Raw genomic sequence first — 18,623 nt, forward strand, 5'->3', positions numbered from 1 at the left:
AACTATTCCAGGCACCACAATAATGCCATGATCCATTCCCATTTTGATATCCATACAGTCCAATTCTGAAACGCCAATTCATGAATGCAGCCATCACCATCTACAACCACGCTCAATCCTCTCTATTATCGCCCTTCCGACAATTATTCAATAAGGAAAACATACCTGCGATGATTAAGAGAGAACTGCCTTGATGGTCCGGATCAAAGTCCTAGGTAAAAACCAGAGATCCATCAAGGTCAGTCTCTCAAGATCAAAGCAGGTATATTTTCCTTATTGAACAAATGCTGTCAGGTCGAGTTCGAGCTGGATTGATTGCGGTGTATCAGGATCCGAACTGCGCTATTTACAGCGAAAAAAATCAAACACGCGGCGATACGAAATTTAGTTTTCTGGAATACCAGCCAAGAAGGAGAATTGACCACCTCCTGCTGCCCAGACAAGCTTCTTTCCTTCAATGTTCTTGTTCTCGAGCTCCTCTGCAATGTAGACATCTTGGTCGTCTTCCAAACCAGTCTGTCTGTATGTGTTGAATCCCCAAGAATAGTGAGGACTGTGACCATCAGGGCCAAGAACGATGCTGTGGTCACTACCCATAGCAATGTATGATCCCTTGAATGGGAAGCTGAGAGGTGTCTTGATGATTGATCGTTGGTTACGTTCGTTTCTGATGATGACATCTTCTGGAAGTGCCTCAACATCATGGCCAGAAAGACCATCTTGGGCTTTGCCAAAGTAAAGAACCTCGCCCTCGTGAGTGAGTGCCAAACTGGAAGCGTTGCCTGCGGCCATCATCTTAATATTCTTGTCTTTGAGAATATTGACTTTGGTGGCAGTTGAAGTGACTTCTTCAGTCAAGGTACCATCTTTGCTGAATTGACCACATTGACCCATGTTGTTTGCTCCCCAAGAGTAAACGGTACCATTTTTGTGAATGGCGAAACTATGTTCTGATCCACAGAAAATGTCGACCATAGCCTTTGGTAGACCAAATTCACGAGGAACAAGAGCATTCAATCTTGAACGTTCAACGATTCTTCGGCCAAGTTGATTATGCTCACCAGCACCCCATGCGAAAACAGCACCCTTGTTATTGAGAGCAAGGTAATGGTTGTTACCGGCGGCGAGCTTGACGATGTTCTTCAAGCCAGGAATGAGCATTGGAACCAAGGTCTCCTTGACATCTTTGGTGAAGCCCATTGGACCATCAGCACCCTATTAGATAGTTAGTATACTTCAGAAGACGGTGTGGTGATTTAACTTACTCTGATTGATCCCCATCCATAAACCAAGCCATCGTTGGTGAGGGCGTAAGTAGCGTTGTCACCTGCAGTGATTTGAGTGAAGATAGTGTCTTCTGGTACATTGGTCAAATCAACTTCGCCGGGGGTTGATTCCAATGGGTTGCGGGCATCTGCGGCGGCCGATTCATCATCAGACTCTGCATCGGCATCTCTCTCAGGTGCAACCCAATCATCGGTCTTTCTGCCCAGTGCCAATCCATCGGCGACACCCCATGTAAGGATCTTGTTGTCCTTAGTGAGGGCAGCTCCGTGCATACCACCAGCAACCATCTGAACAACACCACGAGCGGTGAGTGCGGGGTTCTTGACTGGTCGATTGATTGTATCTTTCTTGGTTTGAAGACCGAGACCAAGCTCTCCAGCTTCATTGCAACCGAAGACATAAATGTCCAAGAGTTGAGTAGGAGCGAAATTGATAATTGTCTTTGGCTTCACAACCTTTGGTTTGACGACCTTTGGAGCCTTGGGCTTTGGAGCGGCCTTGGGCTTAGGAGCAGCCTTTGGCTTTTTGACAATGGGGAGAGGCTTCGCAGCTGCTGTGGTGGCAGGCTTTTTGGTGGCAGGAGTGGATTTGGTAACTTCTGCCTTCTTCGAGGGTTTTGCGACAGGTTCATCGACATCTTCGGTGGATTTGCGCTTGTTTGATTTTGGGGCAGCAGGCTTAGATGGAGCGGCTTTAGCGGCAGCGACTTTTTTTGCCATGGCAGCTTTGGTAATGGTTGTCTTCTTGACGGTGACAGCTTTAGTGGTAGTGGCAGTCTTCTTGGCTGAAGCTGCTTGTGCCTTGGCTGTCTTCTTTGCGACAGCAGGAGAGACTTTCTTTTGAGGCGCGACATTCTTTGCGACGCCAGCCTTTTTGGGTGCGAGAGCTTTCTTCATGACTTTTGAAGTATTTGCCTCGACTTGAACGTTTTTCGGAGGAGAGGTTTTACGAGATGAGACTCGAGTAGGAGGGGTTGGGATCTTCTTTGGTGGCATCTTGTCGTATGAAGTTATTGAAGCTTCAAAGATGACAAAAGACGCGATCAAGTACGGTTCTCGAGAATAAATCTTCGAGGGATAAGTGGATTTGAAGAGTGTGCCGTGCGAGAAAAGTAATTACAATTCGAGACAATTGAGAATTGAAGGAATTGATTGAATTCAGTTGAAATTGAAGTGATTGTTATGAGTTGTGAATTGTTGTACGGTACGAAGTTGTGTGCGAATAAACTGATTCTGTCGCGTTTCTTCAACCATAGAAAAATCAAAATCAACAACTCGGCAAGGATAAGCTCTTGTTTACATCGACCATACCCAATTAAGCTTAGAGCTTCGGGGAGATAGCACATGCTAGCCGTATCCGATTATCGAGGGATCTACCGCCTACTAGTTATGCACTAGCGCCATTCTATGAAGCCCTGAGTGAAGAATTGCCACAAAGCTACCGCCAAGCTAATAACAATTGAACTCGGGGCTGATAGGTGTCACATGACAGATCACATTAGTAATATGTAAGACTGACATATCAACGAATAACGACGCGACAATTAAACCATGTACTAGATGTACTAACACGTGCTAAGAAACCACCACCTCTAAAATAATACTCGATGAAAAGCTTGTATATACTTGACACATTCATATACACATCATATACACTGTCACTGTCGTCAACAAGTACGACCATCAGTACAAATGAAACTATCGGATTCCTTCTATCCAAATTCTAGAAGATGATAGGGGTAAGTGACAATTGACCCAATTTATCCCACGATCCACACCTCCCAATCTTCGGACGTTTTTCATGCATCAAAAACTGGTACAACCGTGACACGCCGTTGTGGTGTGGTACAATCATTACTCGAGAGTTGATAAGTATCTTTCCATCTTTGCTTTTATGCTTCTGACACCATTGGTATCATGGAGACTTGATGAAACTATCATTCTGCTAGCTTGTGAGAAATAGCAAATCAAAATGCTATGTTCTCTTTACTCCCGAAGAGAACCTACCTTATATCACCTATATACTCGCGAGCGTATTTGTGAGTAGCAATGGATATTAAAGAACATCTAGACTGACAGTCGCTCATTGGCCTAAAGTTTTTGTGTTAACCTCTGGAGGTCCTCATAGCATAACGTTTTGCCATTCTCTTTCCATCACCTGTCACTCGCTCAACTTTTTATCTTATTATCCAATTGGTACTCTCAAGATTCTCAGAATCTGTAACGCTCGATCACTTCAAGGTTTCAATCTTGAGTAGCTTATAAGTTTCTGAGCTTTGTGTCAACTCTATACTGTTCAATCTATTGATTTTGCATGAGAACATATTTTACTTATTTTGCCCTCATCGTTCGCGTGGCGATTCTGTACTGAATTTCGTGTTTGCTTTGCTCCGCATCTCTATTTTCTGGCCTTTGATGATTGAATATATTGCTACAGATGTAGATAGAGCGATACAGATTCTGACATGGGTGGTCCAGAGTATTTTGCTTTTGAGATGGATGTACGATTATGATTTGTTTCTCAAAGGGATACGAAGTGGTCACGATACCTTGTTGGTTCGTCTTTGCGGTTTATTGATAGATCACAATGCTTCATCAATGATGCCATTCCGTGTTGAAGGTTCTGAGTTGTTGTTACGACGTAATTGAAGGTACTCAAGCAATGACTGCACAGCAAATGCTGCAAAACGACATTCATCAGAGTGCAACGTAACACGGCGAAACTAAAATGGTTGACGACTGTACAAATTTTGTTCCTATTTTCTGCATGTTGTTGATCTTCAGTTCAATTTACTGTCTTCCGATGGAGAAGAGAAGAAGAAACCATCAACAATTCTTCAGTAAAATTGGAATAGGTAGAAGTATATACACTTTTCAACTTTGTGGAATGTTGATTGATATATGCAAACATATGGCATCAAACATACATTTAGGCAAGCTTGATGTACGCAGTAAACGGCCTAGTAGCTTGTCAATTACCCTGCGAGAAGGCGCTACAGCGTATGCATCTTAGATTCTGGGCCAATCAAGATCAATTCAAGATCAACTCTCGTGACTTCATGCAGAACCCAGCCTCCACTACCCGTGTTTTATGATCAACTGCTTTCCCGTCGCCATTGGAAACGAAAACATCTTTACTATTTGTTATCTTATTGACATCCGAAAACGTGGCAGAAGTTCATATTGTGGAGTGGCCTCCAAATATCAACCAGGCACCCAATCAAGTGACCTATCATGCTTATGTTCTGAAGGACCACATCTAGATTTCATCAAGAGCCTTAAATCACGAAATCCCTCTATCTATAAACCAGATCCCAAAAATGATAGGATTGGATCCCGAGTGGGTACATCACGATCAGTTATTCTGAATTTTTGCTCTGATCATACAGTAACATCTGAACATTTCAAAAATGTTTCCGAACTCAAAAACCGCTTTGCTCAAAGAGTGAAAGACGATGTAGAGGCAAGACCAAACATAGGGCAGAGAGTGTATATTCTCGAACGATTAGATGCGAATTTCGTAGAAGCATATGGGTCATACTTCTTCATGAATCCACTGTTTTTCACTAAGCAAGGAAGAAATACAGTATGGGATATGCGTGATATCCAGGAAGGATTTAGTGATAACCCTCCTTTACCTTCATTAGAGAATCCGGATAAATGTTTCGTCTTAAAATATCGTGAAATGAGAAATTTCGGTCCAGATTATGATCACTGGCGAACGATTTGTGCGACGAGCGGATCACATGTTTCGGGAATTGGTTTCGAGTATAAATTAGACAGTCTAGCTGCGGTGGAGAGGGAGTGTCCTTTTTGGTTTAGAGATGCCGTTGATAATCACGGAGGGTGGGATGGTATGTATTTTATCATTACAAGTTGAATACTTGCGTGGATGCCTATGGAATGCTAACATCTGACTCCTAGCTGTTATTCTCTGTGAGTCACCAGTCCATAAAGTATATCGCGCGCGAAGCCTTTTTCCGCAAGAGATCAAGAGTGAATGATTTCAAGATGGTTATATTGACTTTATCGACCTTGATATCTTGATCCGAGACGGCTTGAATGGGGCATTGAATGGCCCTCCAAGAATCTGCGAGCATCATAGCCCACTTCTTTTCGAGATGGAAGGAGCGACACCCCCATTGATTGCGTCTACTTTCCTCGAGAAAATAGTGGCTCCTCATTACACGAAATTGATTGACTATTTCGAAATAGTTGTTCAAAGATTGAAGAGGGTAAGTGTCTGCCTTCATGCTATCCATATACTAATTTCAAATTACCACTACTATGAACACTCAACCACTAGGCAGAAGGACTACTCTCCCGTCAGACTGATAAGGAAGACTATAACTCTTGACCAGAACAACGCGAACAATGGTCCAGTCTACAACTCACCCATCGCTTCCTCTCAGATTACAGTTCCGACATCCAATCCATCATTCAAACCTTGAGAATTTTCCCTCCCCAACCATACCCCACCCATTACCTCTCCTCAACCCTCGACTTCCCCTTCATTCATAGCTCCCTCGCAAATCTCTACAACCGCGTAACTACAATCATATCCTCAACCCAAGGTCTTTCTTCCATCGTCGCCAATTGCGAAGCTCTGCACGAAGCACGTATTTCTGTCCGCGAAGCGGAGTATTCGAAAACACTTACGTTTATTGGGTTGGTTTTTTTTACCGTTGGCTTATACCAGTGCGCTTTTTAGTATGAGTGATGAGTATCAACCAGGTGGAGAGGAGTTTTGGGTTTGTTGGGTTACGTCGGTGCCGATTATGGTGTTGGTTTTTGCGGTGGCGTGGGCGATGCAGTTTGAATGGGATGAGAGTGGAGGGTGGAAGTGGTGGGGAAGAGCGTTGATAACTGGAAATAAAGGGGGGAAGGGGAGTGGAGATGGGAATAAGGTACAATGGGGGTAAAGAAGTAATGTGCTGGATTTTTGCGTTTTAGCTTCGTGTGCGGAAGTTTCGTTGCATATCTTTAGACCATACCTCTCATCTTTATCTTGTGTGTATGGTCTATCATCACAAACATCTCATTCTTACAACTGTATCTCCAACGCTGTATCAAAAAGTACAAACAGCAGGAAATAGATAGTTCTATGCGTCCCCCTCCTCTCTGATAATCGATCACTCCAGAGAAAACACAAGGAAATTGAATCTTCATTTCCCCACTAATACTTGCACGGTGTGGATGCACGATAATTGAAACATCACTTCTGTGAATTTACTCTTTGGTTACTTGTATATTGTAGAGTGTTTACATCTGGAAGTGTGTATGCTGTATTGATGACCGATTTGAAAAATGATATCACTGTCGATTTGAATTATTCGTACATGGGTATTCTGTTCTTCCACAATGATACCTGCTGAGATATCGAGGATTCTTTTCTCCCTGAGCTCCTCAGTTTCCGCTAGATGGGGGCGTGAATTGTTGAGGAAATGTGTTTTGGAATTTTGAAGGGGCTGCTTAGAGATGAGTGGGAGGTTAAGTGTGGAAATGGTGGTTGCGGTTTATTTTTAGGTGGGATGGGATGGGATGGGATGGATTGTCGATGTATACTTTTTCATCATTATCATCATTATCATCATTATCATCATTATCATCATTATCACCCATTTTCCACAAATATAACAACAACAATAACAACAGTACACTTCATCATCTCAGAAAGAAACCACATCAATTTCTCCGTTTCTCGTCACATTTCCCACCACGATCTCCCTATGTTCCTGAAAGCAGCAAAAGATATCCCAGGTTGAAGAGAGGATACAATTCTCGACGACCTTTACAATCCCCATAAGGATTCTATGAGGTATCCCACTTGCTTTACAGTTTACCTCGTCGGGTTTTTTGAGTTGTGCTTATATAGCTGCGTATATGGATATGGATTGGATACAGACTTCCTTTCGAAATTGAATTCGAGTTCGAATCTCGAGTTCTGAGTAAAGTGGACTTGTGCACACTATAGAAGTGAGATAAATCAACAGCAATGCTTCTAAATCCAGCGGGGGTAACCGATTCCTCTACTTATATTTTAGCTTAGCGATGGGGATAGCAATACATAAATCCAGAATTTATGAATCATTTCATTTTAGTTTCTGAGAAAAAGGTATTATAAGTTGCGCGAAAATGTAATTTAATGGGGTTGGGATATTGGGGATTCTATACTCGTGTGTGTTGAGCATTTTCGAACTTGGGTTTGATGAGGTGGATAGGATTACGGGGGGTTTTGTTATTGGTGAATTGGTGTTTATGCTGTTATTGGGAATTTGTTAGTAGGTTGTAGTTTATAGTATTGGGTATCATTCATGATATTGATGAGGAGTTAGGAGGATTTTCTCTGACTTCGGGGATATTCATGGACATGTGAGTGGTGATGTATTTAATCATGATCATCTGATAGACAACAGAAGATTTTCCTGTTGTTTTTCACATCTAATCCTTTTATCTTTACTGTCGTTTAACCATTTCTCCCAACTTATTTTTCATCAAGCCGGACTTGTAGTTACATACCCTCAAAGTAAATGTCAACCACATAGACTTTGCAATTTTCCCCGAATTCCTCTGCAGCTTTGATTTTTGTTCCGTTTTAGAGTTTTTTAATTAAGAGGGATGGTCTGTTTGCTTGTTTGATAGCTGGAATTTTGGAAGATTTGTATGAGTCTATGAGGTTCAGTTAATTACCATGGTAGTATTCCCGCCTTCTCTGCGCTGGGACATGGGGGCGACGACCAGGGCTCATGATGTTTGAATCTTTCCAATATTTTTGATAGAGCTCCAAAACCACCTTGTTGGCTTGATAAATCCTTGTCCCTAGAGTGTACCTGGCGGGTGCGAGATTGTCTGTTATGTAGTCAATCAGATCAAATTGCATAAGATGATCAACCCCAAATACCCAGGTCCTCAGTGTATTGCAAACTGATTACAAATGTCTCTATCACTTCAAGATAAGTCGAAGACGCATGCTGTTGATGAGATGATAGCAAGTCTTGGAGTCTGTAAAGTGTACATATCCCGAAATGCAAGGCCAGTCGTGCCACATTCCCGAGATTGGAAAAAGCGTATTGAAGGAAAATGGAGGGGGCTGACTATGAATATCGCTGCCAAGGTGTATCTAAAAAGCTGCTTCATGTATCAATAAGTCAGACAGTTAGCAGAAATCAAGGATCATACACTTGTACCTTTAATATCTGAATATCGTCACAATGCAGCTTTGCCATTTTTTTTCTTGCTGATAGAGAGAATAAAAAGCTATCTTAATAGAATTATTCCTTTCTACAGACCTGAAAAGATCAAATTGGAATCAAACATTCAGAATTTGTCTATCTAGCCAAAGAGAACTTATAAAGTCTCGATCGGTATGGTCTGGAGCAAGATAAAATCATTCTTCATGCCTTAAACAACAATTCTATTAATCTTACTTGGTTCTGGATAAATACATTAATCATCAAGCCTCATCACGAGCAATGTAGAACAGCATCAAAAGTATATCATTCATCCACACTGCTCTTGAAAATCCACTTAGTCGGTATTCTCTACCCGCTTGGCCAAGGCTTACTCAAAATCGCACACATTGGTAGCAGTCACAGATACCTGCATGACATACATTTTGCACAGAGGCTTAAGAGTTTCGTTGAGAAGTACTATCGTGATATTCAAAAATTCTTTTCATTGAGATTTAAACTAAGATACATAATGTTCCATCTTCTCAAACTCCACATGTTCTTTACTTATGACCTCCAAATGAACGTTACAACCTAGGCATCAGAAGTAACACATGAGGTTAGCGAAGCAAAGGTGAAGGAATGCAAGAAGGACTCACACAAATTGATGTAGTAAACGTGCTGGGGCTTTAACACAGGATTTCGAAATGTGCACCGTGGCTTCTCTCCATTTCTCCAGTCGAGCAAGAGGATTTCTACTGGGAGAAGTATCCGTGGACCCCGGGGCATACTTCTAATCAGCCAAGTCGAAGACGATCTTGCTGGATTTGGAACGACCCCGAGGTAGACCTGGGGAGGTAACTCCAAGTCCGAAGATCAGAGAGTTCCATCCCGATTATCCAAGGTGGACGACAGAGCTTGACGGATTCCGAATTCTCATCGGAAATGTTGGAGACAATCTTTTCGGAGTGAGAATTCCACTCGGAAAAGTTATGGTCGAACTTGGTAATCTGGTCTTGGTGTCGAGGTAAAAAAAAATGAAATGAGTGGGAATTATACAGACTTTATAGAAGTTCTGCGGGGAGGCCAGTTGGTGCAAACAGGACAAACATGGCTTGTTTGGGAATAGATTAGGTTGGTAGTGCAATTTGAAGGAAAACGGCTATCTGTCAACAGTAAGGTTTTCACCAGCAAGGTATTTAGTAGTTTCTGAGCCAGCTTAACTGCCAAGTACGCTTATAGGAATCCGTATGCAAATTAATTTTGGTAAAGGACAGTTGTTGTATATCCAGTTGCCATTGTCATAGTACGTGTTAGTGTAGTGTAGCCATAAAACATAATCTTTTCGATAGTCGGTACAGAAGGGGAAGGGCGACCGGGTGGTATTGTCCTTTGAACCATCAGGGCAAAAGTATAAAAGTTGACTGAAAATCCTGATGGAAGGATCGATTGCTGCACACGTACTATTCACGTTCACCAAGTGACCTACGCATTTTCAGGCAAAGCTTCATTGTGTAAATTTTCAAGTCATTGAACTAATTCTCTATTCGCGACGCTAGCTCGGCTTTATGGAACAGATCTCCTTAGTTGACGATTCAGGCACAGGAAAAATCGATATTACTGAGTTCCTATTTTCTGACATGTTCAATCTTCATAGAAGATGATATACTATTGAAAACTAAGTGGGCGATCCCATCCCTTTTTTACCCGACGCGTGTAGCGATCCCGCCCCCCTTTTAGTGCGGGGCAACATATTAAAACTTTCCGTCAATAAAATGGTAGGGCGAAATTCAACATCAAAAATTTCAATGCTACAATCAATCAACCACAGGTAAATATACAGCATTAATGAAAACAAAAGTTTGTCTTTAATCAAAATATCATCCAAAATAACATTAGATTGCTAGTGATTTCAACATGAATGTTATCGGAGTAAGGGAATTTCAAGAACCGTTGTAATAATGAACAAATGCTATCTGTCCTTCCGATTGCGGAGAGTTAGAATTAGGTATTTACTTTGTCATGTGTGGTTCACTTAATCGCTGGGGTATGCACGTGGCCGGAAAGTATGTACTAGGGAGAAAGATTCGAAGTGAGATACACATACCACCACATGACAGTTTACAAGAAAATGAATCCAAATTTAATTTCAGAAGAGTCGTATAATATCTAGCCACACGAGTATGGACCTACTAACTTATTCCACTCAGCTTAAAACTTCTCTCCTCTTAGGCCTGATCTTCGTGCCAATACGGAACAATCAAGAACGGAAGCTACATCTGAGCCAGAACACGGCTCACTTTGCCGAATAATCCGATGATGCACCCGGCTCAACTTTTTCTTTTGGATGTAGATGAGTCACTGATGCTCGGAAGGGGATGGATTCAAGGTATACTTCCTTCACGAAGGAGCCCGAGGCTTCGGAGACACTAGAGTTTCAAAAGCACTTAATTTTGTAATACAGAAAACTAAAAACCGCCGACGCATAAAGCTCTACTGTGTAGCAGCATCAATACTTAAGTTTCAGATTCTTAGTACATGATAAGAAATGCTAAGTACATGATACATCAGCAATGACTCGAGAAATACTTATTACATGATGTACTAACAACGAGAAAAACTTAAGATACAACAATAGATATAAGGGTTCATGAGATGACGAAAAACTTGAGTTTGAGATTAGCTTTTGCACTATTGTTTCAAAAGCTTTAAGACTTTGTAGAGACACTCATTTCAGATCCAGTAATTAACTTGTAGAGATTTGGATCTAAATCAAACAGTATTTGGAATAATTGTGATTATTCCCACTTCAAAAATATTCTTACAAACCAGTGTACTTACTATCGATTTCATGTACTATCAATATGTTGTACTGTCAAGAAGAGAAACTTAGTACACGATGTACTAACAAAGGCAAATTATCGGTTGTTGACCTAGTTAGCTGTGCAATCTGCAGAGCCTCAAAACATAGACCACCACGGCTACTTCTAACCGTAATGCAAAGATTTGTAATCCACCACTATTGCTACGGCGCCGAAAACCGTAGGATGTGGTGAACTGTAAACTATGGCAGCGAAGTCGTCCGCCATACATGCCATACATAGGCGAGTCAGGTTGGGCTACCAGTACAACCCACAAATGTATGTTTTAAAATTCAACCCTGAGCGCAGTCTTGCAGGACTCTGTAATTTGGTATCTGCTACGGCTTTTGAGACTGTAGAACGACGTACGCCCTGATGACTAGCAGAGTATGTGATTCTCGCGTATGAACATTCCATGTCAAAGGTAAATCTTTCACTTCGTTGGTCTGTCTCTTTCCAATAAGTTCGCACAACTCCCTCAAATCAACGAATCTTCAATTACGTCAGAATCTGAAACGGTACCAAATTCTTTCAACATCTCCATCCGCACTCAACTAATCTATCTTACCTTAAAACCTACCAATTATTGCGAGAGATCTATCAACCAACCGATTAGAATTAAAGATGTCTTCCCAACAAATTCCCAACGAACAATCAGAGATTCCCTCCATTCCACCTGCGACCTCGCGAACCAACCCGAAGATCCGCATAGGCTTACATTCTCTTCCTATGGAGATTCTAGGTCGAATTGCCAAGGAGTCCATGAAGGAAGAAGAGGCAGGTACAAATCTTGGCAACATCACACGCAACTTACCGAAGTTTATCACAAGCTTGAAATGTGGCGTGAACGATCCATGGCGTATTGCTTATATCCATACCCTAGATGCTTGCAGCAGAGACTGGGTCTACTCCCTTCACTTTGGCAATAAGTGGAAGCTACCGATGGATTCCGAAGAAGGTGGACTGGTCCGAAATATTGTCATCAAATATTTACCTGAGATCTGGGAAAATCACCATTCGCACTACTCGCCCTTTAGGCCCACCCAGACTGTCAATAATGCCTCCGAGGTTGATGAATCGGCGGGGCAGGTACCCATTGTCAAAGACCTGAGGTTTTACTACTGGCATCCGATGCCAGAGGTAGTGAACTCGTCCTTAGACAACTTACCCAACGTTCGTTCCATCCAACTAGAGTTCAAGACCTTCTGCGTTTCATTCGGAGCAAAATCCCTTGGCTTGTATAGAACTTTTCAAAGCTTTCTGGGCGATCATAAAGAATTCAAGCTCAAATCCGCCACAATTGAGCCAACGAGTAGAGTGCAATGGCCAGATATGCAGCGAATTGTGATCCCGCAGGTCACCGTAATGGCAGGCCATGACGTCTGTTTTGATCTCACAGACAAGGGAATCTGGGTATTGAAAGCTTTTACCACACAGACGGATGCTAGAGCGGAGACTGTGCATTTGGATTTAGAAAACAATATGGATTCAGAGACGCGTCTGAATCTTTTCAACGTTGTCCAGGTGTTGCGTGGATGCAAATGGACGTGGGTACTTGAAAGAGAAGAGAAGAAGTTCAGCAGCTTAGAAATAAAAGACTGATCTGAAATGTAGCGGGTCATAAATTTGACTCACTAGATGTTACTTATATCAGAATAATAATTTAATGGAGTTGAGCCATTCCTTAAGCCACAACCATATACTTTGCGTGACAATGTCTCATGAAAAGATTGATTGATCTTCTCATTTCCAGGATGAAATCTGATCCACACACCCACCATTTTTATTTTTTTATTTTTTATTTTTTTACAGATATAGAGCGGGGATGAAGAAGTGGTATGAGACGAAGGGAAGGGAAGTTATAGTAATCTCAGATGAAGTGAAGTCCAGATTACCTAAGAGGAAACCTGGACCACCAGTGGGTGCACAGACTCACAGGACACTAAAGAAGAAAGCACAATTTCACACCAAAAAATACAATTTTAATAATTCAATTAAAATTTAAACAATTGATATCTTTCTTTGAAATTGAATATTATAGTTTTTAAGCTTAAGGATTCTATATAATAAAAATATTATATTATTAAAATAGATATTAAAGTTTATATAATCCATTATATAATTTCCTATCAAAAATTTTAATAGGAAAATGTACTATTGAATTTTGAAGTTCAATATTTCTTTTTGAAATTCGATTTTTAAATTCTATATAATTCTTATACTTAAAAATTATATATTTTAATTTGAATAAGATTAAATAAAATTTTGAATTTTAATTGAATTTTAAAGTTGATAAATTTGAATATGAAATTGTGTTTTCCTATTATGTTGTCCTGTGAGTCTGTGTATCTACTGGTGGACATGTGGCATGTGCAGCCACTGAAGAAATAGTATCACGTGAACAGTAGCTCCCTCATTTGCGGAGGGAAAAGATGCCAGAACTGATCAACGGAATAAATTCTACAATAAATCAATCACAAGTAGAATTACAAGAATGAAGAGTATGAATGGAATATTGTGTAGTTTTCAATCATAGCATAATTCAAAATATCAATTCTCCGAATTGAATTGGAACAACTGAATTGATGAAGGGTTCTGCTAATCGTTAATCCCGGTCTGCCTTTCCTCCTGCGAATAGCTTCCTAAGCATCGACGTGGCACAAATCAACCTGTAACATATCAAGCATTTGGAAGTTAATGTGACATAATTCTCAGCATTTCTATTTCCAGCATCGGAGTCATAACATCCATGAGAACTTCAAGGAAGTTGGATGTGTCTTCTCTCTTCAATTCAGAGATTGAAGCTTGAGGACTAGTGTGCGGTATATATTAAGATAGAAACCGCTGGTTTGTATCAGTGGTAGGGTTTGGACATTGAAATCAAGACAGTTATCATCATCCTTGTAGTTTATACTTATCACAAAGCCGGCAATACACATGCTTAACCTTCATCATTAAGTTTGTAGAAGGATGTTTGTTTTATTGATCATGGACTGGAAACACCATACACTACAAGGAAATTTTCAGTGTATCTTTGTGTCGAAAAATATCTTATCATGATGATGATTTCGTTAGGTCTCCGGGTCTCAATTCCAGTCCCAAATGATCATAAATATTTGCATAACCTTCCCCTCAATCAAAAATGCCCAACTCCAATCATTTTATAAACGCTAGTCAAAATTTGAGATATGAGGTGAGTTTTGTGATCTTATAAATTTTCAGGTTCATCTTTCTAATTAGATAAGGCATTGGAGAAACCACGGAAGAAAGAAGTATGCTCAAGCACCTTTAGCTTATTTCATTATGCCGACATCCCCCTTACAGGTTTGCACTTTTGTCGCTTAAGTCCTCGACCCTTTCCTTCACTATGGTACTGCTGTCATCTTTTCGTCTCCACTTTTGCTTGGCATGGTCGCAAAACAAGTGACCTCTACTTTCACATCATATTTGACGGTAGGCGTCTCTGGAAGTGGTCCGCCTGAGTTGCGAAGAGAAGAGTAGTGACTGCTGACAGCCTATAACGAGAGGTTGTTGGCATTTTGGTCTGCCATAGGAGGATAGAAACATACGTAAGACGTAATGTGCACGTGGTGCTTAGCGCGCTTTCCTTTCTGCTCAACGATTACCAGATCCGGATTGACATTGTCCGATATGGTGACATCAATCCAAATTTTTTCGCAAAAGCAACCAGCTTGAGCTGGGTGAACCGTTCACCCGTCTTCGACGTTTTCTTCAGGTACTTCCGAACTACTCAGTCCGCTTTTACAGCCATTCCCGCTTCGTCACTGACAGAGAGAGGACAGCCGTTACCGACTCTCTCAGTGCACCTGGCGAAGCTCCTGTCTGGAGATGTTATGAGGAATGGTTTGAACTCATCCGGATGAGTCCGTACACGATTGATTACACGATGGCAGATCACCATGTGATTGTTGAAATTTCCAAATATCTCATCCGAAAGTACACTCAAAAGGCGATTCCCTTAAAACAGAAAGAAGATTGGGGTACAACAGCTCCCTCAGAAGATTATGAACAGTCTTTCTATTGTACATCACAAGGAAAGAAACGACCGAAATTCAGGTATCCTTTGTACACTTGATGCAGCGAAAAAAACAAAGCAGTCCCTTCTGGTGAAAAAGAAAGTCCATCCAGACCATTGCAAAGTACACACCTAGCATACAGACTTTCAGACTTTTAAACCACCGTTCAAAATGCGGAGTTCGAACTCCGCCATCATGATAGGGCTGAAAGTTTAGTCAGTGTATGATTTGAGAGACACGAAGCACTTGCCCAATGTAGCACGTGGCTTGCATATACATGTACGGCAGGGTGGGATTCGTTTAGGCAGTAGTTTTGAAGATATTTAGAAGCATATATAAAAGAGATGTTTTGAAAAAGAATCCAGAAGAATATTCTTGGCACGAGAAGTTGATATCACGAAAACGCTCGAGCCTCGGATTATCTCCGGAATATCTCCTGTGTCACAACGCTCCACTTTCAATATATCCCAAGTGAGATATCTTTTGTTTCTATTTCTCTTCAAGCTCTTGAATTTTGTTGTCAAAACTTGGTCAACAGCTATATTTACAATGCCAAATATTGTGGTTGTTGGGTTGGTTTCTCAACCCTTTCTTTCTTATCTTCCTAAAGTAACTCATGGTGACTGACGTCTCTGCAGCGCGGGAGTGTCCGGTTTAACCACCGCTCTACTCTTATCCCAAAACCCCAACTTCAAAGTCACCATTGTCGCAAAGCATATGCCTGGTGATTATGACATTGAGTATACATCTCCATGGGCCGGTGCAAATTATCTTCCGTGAGTCACAATTTACCATTTCTCTGTTCGGACAGAATCGGATGAGACATGAGACATGAGACATTAATACTCAATTTAAAGAATATCCAATGCATCCGATTGTAGATGGGAGAAGCGAACATGGTATGAACTCGCGAGACTAGCGAAAGAGGTCCCAGAAGCCGGCATCCATTTCCAAAGTAAGTTCCTATGACCCTCCCACTTTTGAAATGACTCTTTACTGACTCCATCAGACACTGTGATTTTGAACCGCAATAAGGATGCACAGGGAACTACAGGTCAATGGTTCAATGAGTTACTCTCCACTGATCCTTGGTTCAAAGATGTTGTCCCTGATTTCCGTGTATTACCACAAAACGAGATCCCGGATGGTGCGGATAGTGCAACCGCATTCACATCAGTTTGCATCAATACAGCTGTCTATCTGTCTTACCTCGTTGGTCAATGTCTAAAGAACGGTGTTGAACTTCAACGCAGCATTATCAGTCACATATCCGAAGCCGGCGATCTTCATCACTCCGATAGCAAAGCTGATGTGATCGTCAACTGTACAGGTCTTTTAGCTTCGAAACTTGGCGGTGTTATGGACAAAGATGTTATTCCAGTCCGAGGTCAAATCGTACTCGTACGTAATGATCCTGGTGTTATGTTGACGATTTCCGGTACCGACGATGGAGACGATGAGGTATGTTATATCATGAAGCGTGCAGCTGGCGGTGGAACAATTCTGGGAGGCACGTATCAGAAAGGAAACTGGGAATCCCAACCATGTCCGAACCAGGCTATGCGAATCATGAAGCGAGCTGTGGAGTTATGTCCTGCTTTGACGAATGGAAAAGGTATTGAAGCTTTGAGTGTTATACGTCATGGAGTGGGACTACGACCGTTGAGATTGAGTGGAGTGAGGATTGAGAAGGAGAAGATTGATTCTACATGGGTAGTTCATAATTATGGACATGGGGGTTGGGGTTATCAGGCCTCTTATGGATGTTCAGAAGGAACTGTGGAGCTTGTTGAAGAGGTTTTAGGATCCAAGTCTAGACTTTGAGCACGATTAACTTGATGTCGCTCTTACATATCCCAAGTGGGTCAGTGGGAAATAGTAGAGTTAACTATTGTCTTAATAATTGTCTCAAGTAATTTCATACATTCTCCATGCCCACTTTAACAACCTTGTGTATGCCGAATCCCCATCGCGTCAGCCCCCTTTCCCTAAACGATCCGTCTGACTGAAGCAAGCACCACGATCTTTTGCCCGCTTATTGTATTCTGATTCTGAATAGGTAAGCCAATGAAATCGAAACTGGCGAACAGATCTTGTAATTCCAACGATTGTCCTTCGAGTCATAACCAATGATATAGTTTGTGTTCTCTAAAATGCCCAAGCAACACGACTATGGTAACGATCCATGTCTACATTTGCTCCTCCTCTCTTGCTATCATAATTCTCCTTCATTTCGCCTGATAACCATACCATTCTTATCAGTTCGCCAGATTATCCACCGAAAGCGGTGCATTAAATCCACCATCTCATTCTTCGGGATCATTTCATGAAACACGATGACGATTTTGCGCAGTGTTGGTATGGCGATCCTCAGTTGCGTATCAACAAGCGAGCACGCGCCTTGAACAAATTGTGAGTGGTGAGCATCCTGATTCGCTTCCGTTCTGCATATCGGGTTGAAGCTATACAGTAGAGTTTCTAAAGTTGTCAGATTGGTGAATTGTCGAAGAAGCTTCAGACTATCTGCATCATCTTCACTGATCGCATATTCTGCTGGCCCGTCTTTGACGTTCTCCATAGAGGGAAAACTAATGCAGATTTGAGACATAAGAATTGCGTTCACCGGTCCAACGAGGTGTAGAAAGGACTGTAAGAGTTTGGTCTGACATCCCATTGTATCCATAAAGACGAAACGATTTCGTCCATAAAACACAACGCTAGCCTCCTCGCGCATTTTTCGATTGGTGTACAGCGATGCAAGCCATCGGCCTGGCCTCTCTGGGATCACCGTTTTGACCGCATCATCATAGACCTGAAAAAAATATATTCCATGAGGTACAACTAGCACTTTATGGTAGATGTCGTCGCGAATTTTGAGGGGTAAGTCAAAAAAGCTGAGAACAGGTGAGGATGTTTGAAGAATATAGGTATTACTCGTCATATGAGCATCCATAGCAGGCCATAGGGAGATCATTTAAGAAGCTTGGTAAGAAAAAAAACAAGACCTACGCAGACCTTGTTATAAGATGGGGTGGGAGAGAGAGGAAAAGAGGAAAAAAGAAAATGGGAATGGGAAAGGGAGCTGAAATCAAAACAAAAAGCCATCGTATGTTTCGGTATCGGTGTCGGATCTCCTGGTTGTAGTATTGTATGTATGTCAAGAGTCGGGTGGTATGCATGATGATTGATTGGGCGACGACGAAGCTACATCGGCATCTTTGTCACCGATTTGTTGATGATATTTAGCCTGTGAGCCTGTTAACTACTCAT

The 18,623-nt window shown here is 41.6% G+C and overlaps 5 protein-coding genes across 5 annotated transcripts; 3 read left to right on the forward strand and 2 right to left on the reverse strand.

Annotated features, from left to right (window-relative positions):
* Positions 1-384: 384 nt before the first annotated feature.
* Positions 385-2,282, reverse strand: EAF01_006417 (uncharacterized protein; the record flags this gene model as incomplete). Its single annotated transcript, XM_038914671.1, has 2 exons — positions 385-1,215; positions 1,266-2,282. 2 exons carry the CDS (start codon positions 2,280-2,282, stop codon positions 385-387), a joined length of 1,848 nt encoding a protein of 615 aa, XP_038769626.1.
* Positions 2,283-4,228: 1,946 nt separating this feature from the next.
* On the forward strand, positions 4,229-5,643 carry EAF01_006418 (uncharacterized protein; the record flags this gene model as incomplete). The annotated part of the gene is made up of 5 exons (XM_038914672.1): positions 4,229-4,370; positions 4,676-5,140; positions 5,211-5,222; positions 5,298-5,521; positions 5,593-5,643. The coding sequence occupies 5 exons, from the start codon at positions 4,229-4,231 to the stop codon at positions 5,641-5,643; spliced, it is 894 nt and encodes a 297-aa protein (XP_038769627.1).
* Positions 5,644-11,940: 6,297 nt separating this feature from the next.
* EAF01_006419 (uncharacterized protein) lies at positions 11,941-12,918 on the forward strand (the record flags this gene model as incomplete). The annotated part of the gene is made up of 1 exon (XM_038914673.1): positions 11,941-12,918. One exon carries the CDS (start codon positions 11,941-11,943, stop codon positions 12,916-12,918), a length of 978 nt encoding a protein of 325 aa, XP_038769628.1.
* A 2,984-nt stretch (positions 12,919-15,902) lies between these two features.
* On the forward strand, positions 15,903-17,177 carry EAF01_006420 (uncharacterized protein; the record flags this gene model as incomplete). The annotated part of the gene is made up of 4 exons (XM_038914674.1): positions 15,903-15,925; positions 15,992-16,129; positions 16,211-16,308; positions 16,363-17,177. 4 exons carry the CDS (start codon positions 15,903-15,905, stop codon positions 17,175-17,177), a joined length of 1,074 nt encoding a protein of 357 aa, XP_038769629.1.
* Positions 17,178-17,568: 391 nt separating this feature from the next.
* Positions 17,569-18,327, reverse strand: EAF01_006421 (uncharacterized protein; the record flags this gene model as incomplete). The annotated part of the gene is made up of 1 exon (XM_038914675.1): positions 17,569-18,327. One exon carries the CDS (start codon positions 18,325-18,327, stop codon positions 17,569-17,571), a length of 759 nt encoding a protein of 252 aa, XP_038769630.1.
* Between the last annotated feature and the right edge of the window lie 296 nt (positions 18,328-18,623).

Source organism: Botrytis porri (assembly GCF_014898465.1).
Source record: "Botrytis porri strain MUCL 3234 chromosome Unknown BPOR_008, whole genome shotgun sequence".
NCBI classification, from domain to species: domain Eukaryota; kingdom Fungi; phylum Ascomycota; class Leotiomycetes; order Helotiales; family Sclerotiniaceae; genus Botrytis; species Botrytis porri.